This window comes from Trichoplusia ni, chromosome 3 (assembly GCF_003590095.1).
Source record: "Trichoplusia ni isolate ovarian cell line Hi5 chromosome 3, tn1, whole genome shotgun sequence".
Classification (NCBI taxonomy): Eukaryota; Metazoa; Arthropoda; class Insecta; order Lepidoptera; family Noctuidae; genus Trichoplusia; species Trichoplusia ni.
The window spans coordinates 10,962,450-10,973,150 of record NC_039480.1 but is presented as its reverse complement, the minus strand read 5'-3'; the positions used below and the strand labels follow the sequence as shown (position 1 = coordinate 10,973,150).

At 34.7% G+C, this 10,701-nt stretch overlaps 1 protein-coding gene across 2 annotated transcripts in view; it reads right to left on the bottom strand.

The window, feature by feature from the left end:
• Nucleotides 1-10,701, bottom strand: part of LOC113491900 (G protein-activated inward rectifier potassium channel 3-like) — a 50,169-nt gene that overhangs the window by 1,609 nt on the left and 37,859 nt on the right. For both annotated transcript variants that reach the window (XM_026869110.1, XM_026869111.1), the window contains 6 exons: nt 7,852-8,296; nt 7,097-7,276; nt 4,987-5,176; nt 3,280-3,404; nt 1,217-1,322; nt 419-812 (listed from right to left, as the gene is read on the bottom strand). In XM_026869110.1, the coding sequence (XP_026724911.1) occupies nt 419-812; nt 1,217-1,322; nt 3,280-3,404; nt 4,987-5,176; nt 7,097-7,276; nt 7,852-8,296 (1,440 nt within the window). The remainder of the gene's footprint in view (nt 1-418; nt 813-1,216; nt 1,323-3,279; nt 3,405-4,986; nt 5,177-7,096; nt 7,277-7,851; nt 8,297-10,701) is intronic.

Genomic DNA, 10,701 nt, shown 5'->3' with positions numbered 1-10,701 from the left:
CTGTGGGCAATTAGGGTGAGTGAGTACATTATTATATTCCATGTCATCAAAATAATATGAGCAATTTTATACTATCAATTATGTCAAGAAAATAACAAGTAAATCATTTGATATTCTCTCCCTAAGGGCAATGTCGTTAGAGTTCCGAAATTTGAATGATTTTGGTAAGTATAGGCAATTTGAGGATATTTTTTTTCTTTAACCTGGATTTCATTTAGCAGTTTCATATTCGTAAATGCATTGAACACTCTCAGATAGTTAGAACTCAAAATGTGATGTAACTCATTATTGAGCAGCGTAATGTGAGTATTAATAATTTACTTTACATTTCATTTAACGTAACATATGTTCAGAATATCTATAAACCAGTAAAGTGCACATCATATTAGCTCTTAACACAACATACAACAAAACTTACTTTCTGATTTTACTATGCTCATCATGCTTATTATTATGTTCATGGCCATTGCCCGCATGGCCGATGCCGTTCGGGGTCAAGCCATGCACCTTCTTCATGCTAGCGTGACTATGACTCCTGTGCATATGCTCTTTGACTTCCGAATGTTTGTATTCAGGGTTGTGATTTCTATGTGTCTCTTGGCCGTTCTCGACAGCCAAATGAGTATGACTTGGATTCCTAGATTTCTCATTGATGTGATGAACGAAATTGTTTTGGGCCATTAATCTGTTCTCTCTGGCTCTTGCTTCTGGTATTTTGATTTCGATGTGCTCGTCTAAGGACATGGAATCGACGGAGCTGAGGTCCAGAGTGTCAGCGGAGAAAGTCTTCGGTATGGTGCCAAGCATGCGATCTGCAAGAAAGTAAACAAATTGTAAGGGTTTAAAAAATCATTTTTTTATTTCTAGATTTCCGATCTCTCTTTTTAAAGGCCTCCTGTCCCTCGTTCCATTTATCTTGGTGAGCTCAGATGAGAGTTTCGTGCAAAAGAGTCTAGTTTAATATAACAAAAACAACTGCAATATCTTAGTGGTATATTATGACGGGAATCAATAGACATTTTATAACTGAATTTAGATGTATTTGAGCGTAAACAGACTAAGGAATTGATTACTTTACAAAAATAAATGAATATCCTATAAATTACCACAATTATAAATATAGCATTGCAACGGTAATTTAAATATCGGTGTTAATTGTATTCAATTGGCAATGAACTTTATGTCTGAAGGTTTATTCGGTAACAATGTTGCATACCTAATTTCTGTGAGGTCGACACAGTTGCTCGGAGCTCGTCGAGTTGCTTCGAGGAACACAACGGGGTGTCCACCTCGTACGTATTGTTGAATCTGGTGTAATCAACCTGGAATATTATAAAAAATTATCGATTAAAATATGGAAATATTTATCAAAGTTACTAGTTAATATGTAACGGACACAAACTAATATTCTCGTAAGTAAGATGCAACGAAATTTCAAAAAACCTTCGCTATGTATAAATTATATTATACCTACCAAATGAAAAAGAGTATGAAGGAAAAGAGGCCTGAAGCACAACCAATTTTTTTTAAAAGATGGCAACAAAATTAGATCTGGATTTTATCTTGGTCAGTCTATTCCACAAGGTTTGCGTTTCAATGCTCATTGCAAAGCTAAGAATCTTTAGAAGTGATATCACTATCCAGATTACTTTGATCTTCAGAATAAAGAAATACAGGTGTTAGTTAACAGATAATGTATTTTATGAAGCATGTAATACAAAGACCACAAATATTTCTTTAGCAAATCAGGTAAACGCAACAAAAATAGAACATTACCGACACTTTCTGTTAACGTTCCACTCATCCGTATAGGATGAGGTCACCAATGATTTATAGGTCGCAAGAATCAAAATATTATTGTTTTAAATAGTCGCTGCAAGTAAAGCGATAACCTCGGAAGTAAATATTTGGATAATTGTTTATTTTTATAGTTTGCAAATTCACGTGAAGGTTGCAATAGCTAAGTAACATTAAGAGTAGTAGGGTAAAACATTACCCTATTCAAAGTATTGTTGGCAATATTTATTACTTATCTATACACATATTTTAAAACTGAAGACTTTCCTTCAGGAACTTCGGCTCTGATTTGAAAAAATATTGCAGTGGTATAAGATATCCCGTTTGTTAATTTATAATATCATACAGCGAAAACTAATAGGAGCAGAACAATGATAAAATAGGTATGTCACGGAAACGGAGAGAAGACTCTAAAATTAATCAGATTTTAAAAGTTCCTAACTTACTATTCTTTAAAATAAAATAAATGCATTTATTTGAAACTATATTGAATGGGTAATAAACTGACAATCCCCAACGTTATTACGTAACTAAAGTAATAAATAATCAATTGAAACCTAACAATATTATGAAACAGTTATTTTATTTCATGATCTAAGTCTATTTTATTACAGGTAGTAAATTCCTTTATTGCGTCAATAATTACGTATACCCAAGACAATATTAATGTCAGTTAATTATGTAAAATGTATAATTAATAAGTGAACTACGCAGATTTATAAACAAGCGGTAATTAATAAAACACAGCACAGCGCCATAAGTTATTTGATTACTTCGACGCATTTATAGTACGGTTCACCTTGTAGAATTTCCCTTCTAGGGAATTACAAATATTAAATTGAAACTGTTTCTTCATAACTGATTGAGATCAAGATTTTTAAACAATGTTATTTGTGAAAGTAGAAAATCTTATCTATGGAATAAAAGTGGTAAGAGGATTAAAAAGGAACGTTAAGTTTACTGCTAATGCCTTCCATTTTCAAATGTTTAACGTAAACACAAAACAAAAAGTTTTAACGTAACTCTAAGTGATGATATGTTATGATGAGGTGTTGATAGCTATCGCTCTGTTAACCGTTGGAGGTCCACTGAGGACATACGATAATATCGTAAACAGTTTATATCGCAGCTGTGGAGAAGCATTTTATAACGTGCTGTCACGTTTCTAGAACAGCAACAGTATCGATATAAAAAACAGCGGTATACCTCTTGAAGATGGACCCCCAGTGGCGTAGCTAGGGTCACCGTCGCCCGGGGCGGGATTCCTTGACCTTGGCGCCCAAAGTAGGCATCTAAGAAAAGGTCGTTATTTCGAAAGTTTATTTTTCGCTTTTTCTCAGTTTTGCCGATCGATAATGGCGCCCGGGGCTTACCGCTCCTCCGCTCCCCCTCTAGCCACGCTACTGTGGACCCCTAATCAACATACTTTTGCAACGCATAAATATATCCTACTCGTAAATATTAATTAGTTAAGTTACAAACCTCGTATTCACCAGTATCCTTCCTGAAGGTCACCATGGTCTCGAACCTGTGACCCCACAGTATCTCCGATGGCAAGAAGCTGCTGCGCGCTTGGGTAGTCATACCCGTAGACTCGATCACTCCCTCTGAAATAAAACAGTTCGTAGATTACTATCATATGATTACTAATAAGGTATGATCTGCTTAAACCTTCGGAATATAGAAAGAGGCCTATACCCAGAAGTAGGACGTATACCTATGGTCTATTTAACTACATATAGGTAGTTGTTTTCTACGACGGCTTGCCACCAAGGCGGACTATAAGTGTGCATTCAGATGAATCCAATTTGTTGGGAGGCAGTAAGCCTTAGAAGTAATGTCAAACTGACCAAGTTAACTTTAACTATAATTTTAACCTGTAAGTCTAGTAAGGGTATATGAGGACCGTAACCTAAGATAAAAATGGCTGTAATTTGCTGCAAGTAATGTACACGCCAGTGAAGTAGTTTTTGTACGTCATGTCTATTTCATTTGAAACCCGTAGCGTTTTTATGTCCAATAATATTATCCTCATCATCACTTGAAATTTAAAATCATTAGAATTTAAAATAATGAATAGACAAAATATTTTCAAATTATTGTGTAATTGGGGAAAATTTTTAAACCCTGCTGAGTCATAAGTTATTTCAGCAATTGATCAATTACAAAACCTTAATCTTAACTTCCTAATGTAGTTTGAATTACAAGAAACGGTGAATAACCATGACAAGACATATTTGGGTTTTTAGAGTTTATTAATTCCGGGTATATTTCAGTCTCAATGTGTATATTGAAATCGGATCCATTTCTTAATAGTGACTCACTCAGACCTTCAACACTGTGACACAAACGGGCGTAACATTAGCATAGAAAGTTTTTATTTATGCAAAGTTTATTCCCATCCTATTCTCGGTACCTACATTTAAACATGCCTTACAAAGTAGATAGAAATATAGTCTTAGAGAAACTGCAGATGGAATTCAATAAATATTTCAATTTATTTACTTTGGAGCGCACAATTCTGATGGTGGTAATATTGAAATTGGTTGAAAACAACTTACGATCAAAATATGCCTTTCAATTGCTATATTATAGGGAATCGTATATTATTATCATGTGTAAAGTTCAGGGCAATCTACCAAGACTCTGTCAAGGAAGTGCCAAGACAGGAGCATGTGGTGTCGTTACGTGTAGTCTAGATAATTTCTGTGCACCAATTACTGCCTATGTGTTGTTCGAAATTAACATAATCTATTCTGATCGTCAGCCAGATACTGAATATAAAAATGACACAGTTTCACGTCGTAGCAAAACTCTTTTATTTTTAATCTTCATCGAGTTGTTTTCGAAAAAACGTTTGTTTTGCCCATCTCTGTAAGTAAACTAATTAATGTTTGTTTTGTAGAAATGCGTTGTTTTTGCTGAAAGTCTGTCGTGGCATACTGACAACAATGTTGTATTGATAATATTTATAAGGCCGGTTATTGACTTGCGGCTCAAGAACGTTTTAGAGTTCTACGTTCGATTACAAGGACTTGTTTTTATCGTTATTTTGGGATATAGGAACTCTATTTCACTGATTAAAAATGAGGAAAATATATTTCCTCATGAAAATTTTTGACAGTTTTCCGGGAAACAGTGATGAACAAAAAATCAATATGTTATGTATATATAAGTAAATTTTCTTACCCAACATAACAACGATTTCAAATCTCTCTCTCAACATATCGGACGCCGAGAGGTTGTATAGCGGTGACTTCTCATTGATCTTATGCACTATCGTCATCGGCCAGATGAACATCAGTCGGTCTTCCTCGCCGTCTGCTCCAACCTTCAACTCTTGCTGGTAGAATGGCAGCACTTCACCCTCTCTTGTGATCTATGTTTGGTAAATGTGTGATGTTAGTTTCAGAGATAGAAAACTGTTTTGAAATAGAATGGTTTTGACTGAAGTATCGTAAATTTATGAAAAACAGAAGAAAAGAAATTTAATTGAATTCGTCTCTACTTTTTTATTGTACTTTTGAATTGATTTTTTTTTCTCCTGTCATATACTGTTAAATCAAATTTTACATTTATATAGAGACTTCCATTGGATATTGGTAAAACTATTGTATTTTGTAGAGGATATTTATTTCCTTTCAATTACACATTTACGATACCGTAGTCAAATTATTTAAGTTGCATAATGAAAGTATAAAATCATACGTTAAGGTTCCAAATCTGTGTTTATTTTATACTTTAATGACGTAATATAAACAATTGCGACCGTAAAGCGATGGCTCATACTTCGTTATGCATAACCGTTAACTCATAGCCAATCGTTAATAATTTTGTTGCAAAAACTATACGTTATTTGAGAAATAAATAATAATAATAGCATTACGTACACGTGGTATTTGCAACATAACTGTAGTGGATTTTGTAAAACCGATATGTTAAATAATGTTGGCCCCACATTAAAAGTTATTTTTGAAAGTACTTTTTTACAGTGGGTTTGACCCACTGTAAAAAAGTTATGATAATGCTTGTCAAATTCTATTATTTTTCGTACTAAGTATCTAACATAATTATACATTAATATAACATTTTAATTCAAGTAAGTTAGCTGTTTAGTTAGCTACTCGTAGTTACTTAGAATTCAGTTTTATAGATGGTTGTTTATAACTATTACGACATTACTGAGTAGAAAAGCTGACAAATACGTTACTCTATGTATAAAAATGGCAACATGTTTTTAAAGAAAATTCAACTTTAATGGTACTGTATTAATGTTTATTTTAAATCGTAAAGTAAAATTCCGTATATTTCTATGAAGCATCAAAATTATTCGATTAGTTCTACAGCCAAAGAACATTAAATGTTACGCAATAAGCCATGTATTATTATGTAAATAAATATAGTTATATTCCACGTGCAAACTATAGGCAGTTGTTTTTATTAACATTATTGAAGTTTGTTAGACCACCGTGTGCGGAATTTCACAATTTCACAATTAATATATTTGTGTATACGGTTCAAGATAATTGATACTTATTCGTAATTAAAATTCCAACTGATTGCGTTATTGTTATTGTAATTAATTTCGTATATTTTTTTGATATCGAATGTGACTGTTACTACAAAAGCTGTTAACAGTGGGTATAAAAAATGTTAATCCATTCCATACTCACTTCAAAATGTTAATAAATAGTTCACGCCAGTTAGAATATAAGCAGGTTTCACACTTTACAGTCCAATAGTGCATAATAAAATAAAACAAAAGAAAGAAAGCATAAAAATAAATCATGCTGTATTGTCCTTAGATGGGTCATATAGTAGCAAACGTTGCAAACGCGTTAATGTACAGCATTAAATGCATATTTACAAAACAGCATATTGTAAATCGTAAGATACCTTTTTCCTTATAAACTGCGCGCGCACGTGCGCTTCCAGAATGTGCGACTTGCGGATGTCTCCGACTCGGAATAGGAGGCAATACTCCCCATCCCTTAGACAAATTACCGCATTACGCGAAAACAGGAGCGTCGTGTTACGCTTTTTTGCGCGCGCCAACTTCGCGAATATAAGACCCACCTATGGACAAGAGAGAAAAGTTTTGAAATTTCTATTCCAAAACTTGGGGTATCGAAGTCTGAAGGGCACAGTGGAATCTTCAAATGGGAGTGTTCGTATTCAGAGTTCGATGCCCCACAAGTTAGAGAGAGGAGTCAGTGTAAACTCGTGTTAGAGGTAACTAGGCGTGCTGACTGAAATCCCCAATCACTAACCAGTCTCCGTTTTTGGCGAAATAATATACCTTGCGGCGGATTATTTGTGCTCTTATATGCGCTTCGACTATATGGGATTTCCTCATGTCTCCGACTCGGAACATCAGACAGAGTTGGCCGTCTCGCAAACAGATCACAGCGTTGCGGGAGTACAGCAGGGTCTGGGTTCGCTTTTTGGGTCTAGACATCTTAGCGAACACGATTCCCACCTAAAATTGGAATGACATTGACGCTGTTTGTCAGGCACATACACACAATACATGTTGCATACTTCGACTTGGCCTCCTCAGTCAAAACGTTGCAAAGGAAACCTCAATATTTTTCTTCATAGACGCTAATCACGTACTAACGTTTAATTTCTATATCATCGTTAAATCCAGCTCATTAAATACGTAGTGTCAATAAAAACTATCGTATCTTTTAAAGTTGTAATGATTTTTAAGAGAACATCTGGCTGCATATAGGTACGTTACGTTAATACATTTGGCTCGATTCCAAGTTTATTTTAATATTAAATTATCTTATTAGCTTTGGAGCAGGAAGGTTCTTCGAACGTTTATCTACTTTAAACCCTTCATATGAAAACTGATTAGATATTTATTTTCACAAGACTGAAACTAAATTATGCCACAAAGTAGGTCGTTATTTTAAGACTTCAGTGTTAATAGAATTTACTGCTAGTAAACAGTATTTATTTTGACAGCAAGTATGTTCTCTTTCAGCGGTTAGTGAATATGTTTGTTCAACTAATTAAACGTTTTAACAATCGAAATATAAATCTTACCATGAAGGCCTGGATGAAGACGCCAACGATGCTTTGTATGCACATAACGAAGATGGCTTCGGGGCACTCCTCATTGGTTGTTCTGGAACCGTAGCCGATAGTGTGTTGGGTTTCCACGGAGAACAGGAAGCAGCCGGTGAATGTGTTGACGTTGTTGAGACAGGGGATGAAGGTGACATTTTCGTTGGGCGGTGGAGGGGTGAGGTCTCCGTGGGTGAAGATGATGAGCCACCAGATGAGCGCGAACAGCAGCCAGGAGAGGATGAAGGAGAGCGCGAACACGAGCAGCGTCCAGCGCCACTGCGCGTCCACGAGGGTCGTGAAGATATCCTGCAGGTATCGGCGCCTGCGCTTGGCCACGTTCCATTGGACGACGTTGCAGTCCCCGTGTTTGAAGATGACGCGCTTTCGGACGCGTCTTGCTGCGTAACGGGCTTGACGGTATCTGCAAATAAGGAATCATTATTTAACATTTGCTACTCACTCTCATAGAATCTCGCCTATGAGAAAGTTTTGGTATCCCGTCATGCGTTTGTCGCTAAACTTAACTTATACTTTCGTCCTATCGATATCCGATGGCAATAGTTTGACTCTAACTAACATTAGTTTTAAATGCTCCATAACTCACAGTCGCGCTGCGCTGTATCCGAACACTGTATCGTCATAACACCTTATGGTTTATACATAACAAATAACAATGCAGCAATTATTGTAAGTCAGGGTATGACAATATTTAATTCTTAACGGCCAGGTGGATGAGTGTTCACATCGTATGATTTGCGTGTGTTTATATTAATACTACTTGACTACGAGTGCTTCAATTAAATAGTTTGTTTTTAATTCTATTTTTTTCTATGACTGTTGCCGTATAAATTTATTTTTATTATCTACTAGCTGTATCCCGCGGGCCCGCCCGGGAAATGATCCCACGTTAATATAAATCGGATAAAATATCCTATGTGTTAATCCCAGTTATCAACTATATTTTTTCAAGTTTCGTTTTAATCCGTTCAGTGGTTTTCGCGTGAAAGAGGAACAAATATCCATACATACGAACTTTCGCGTTTATATTTTAGTAGGGTCAGTCTTGTTACTGTCTCGGTAACTATAGATTATGTAAGGTCATTATTAACTTTAATCTTTATGAATGCTTTCTGTGAAAGTTACGTTGCCATATTGTTGGCAATAAATCACGGATGATGTATCAATTTAACGCTTAAACGTATATCGACGTTCTTGTAATATATTAGTCGGATTACATAAGTGCAATTTATTAAATTATGCAAACTACAGTTGTTTGATCGTTGTATGTTCACTTTTAATTTTAACTTAGTTTTACAAAAACAGATTTCGGGATCGGTATTTCAAGATATGGACTAGAGGTAAGTAGATATTGTTAATAATGTTGGTAAACTTGGACATTTATTACAGTTGTTCTGTCATTTTTATTGATGTTATGATTTATTAAGCAAGTAATTAAAGTTACATTATTATTGCATTTTTTAAATTATATTTTCGATGAAACTTAGAAAAAACCGCACTTATTAAAAACAAAATCGTATTCACAAAACCAAACAGCACATTAACGAATGCACTTCGTTTCAAATTAAATTATCACCTGATCGACAGTTTACGCATTTTAAAATTTAAATTCATAAGCATAACAAAATTATTAACCACGGGTGTGACGAAACTGGTGAACTAAATGGCAATGAATAAATCACTCACTTCGAGGATGAAGTGTCACTAAAAGTGCCAGTAAGTATAATGCTACCACTTTATTTAGATAAATACGGTTTATTTCACAGAACGCTGTACTTTATCTTAATGGGTTATCAACTTATCACTTTCATCCTCACGATAGTACGGTGATATAAATAGGCCCCCATTTATCTGTTAAAAGCTTTCGCATAAAAGTTTGGAGAGCTTTTTTCCATTATGTAGAAAATAATGTAAAAGCTAATTGTGATTGATAAGTTGAGTACGGGTGGATAAGGTTGTCAAGGAGGCTTTTTATAAAACACAAGGATTATTGAATTCAAATATATTTGTCATGTCCTTTGTGCCCAGACTAATTAAAGTCTGCCGCTATAACAAATAAACTTTTTGAAATTAGTGCAAAATTATGTAGAGATGGATGCTTGTTACTGTTTTGCACAATAACTGCTGCACGGATTTGGATGAAACTTGGTGCACAGATAGTTTTTCACCGTCGGCAAATATTCCTGCCAAAGTCTTACCGACACACACTTTTACTTCACTTTAAATGAATAGTTCTATGTTTTCGTTTTCATATCTATTATTATAGTGGAATTTATTTGACCTAGAAATTCTACTGAATAATTGATATTTTGTCCAACCTTTACAAGTCCATGTAAAGAAGTTTGAAAGCAACACACGTATGGCTCACGTTTAAAAACAGCAGAACAAACATTTAGAAAATCTATTCAATGCATTATGGAGTGATTTGAAGAATTGCAAATATTAACCGGGAAAAAATCTTTATGTATAGCATATAATCGTTTACTAGTATTAAACTATTAATATTGCTTATAACTCACTCACGATTCTCTTAATGCCTCACGTCAAAGATTAATTATATATATTCATACGTTACAAAGAATAGTGCTGGGAGCTTATAGGTACAATACTTCATAGTAATGATACCATGCGATTCAGTTTTTGCACGAGGCGAATAATGTATCAAGGCAATGGGAAGAATTTATGCTAGTATTTTATCCTGTAGATTTATAAAGTATACCTAATCTGTATAAATTTGATTGTTATGTGGGTTGAACCTTAAATGTAGGACGTGAGAGTCTTAAATGAGAGTCATATTTAAATCTAGTC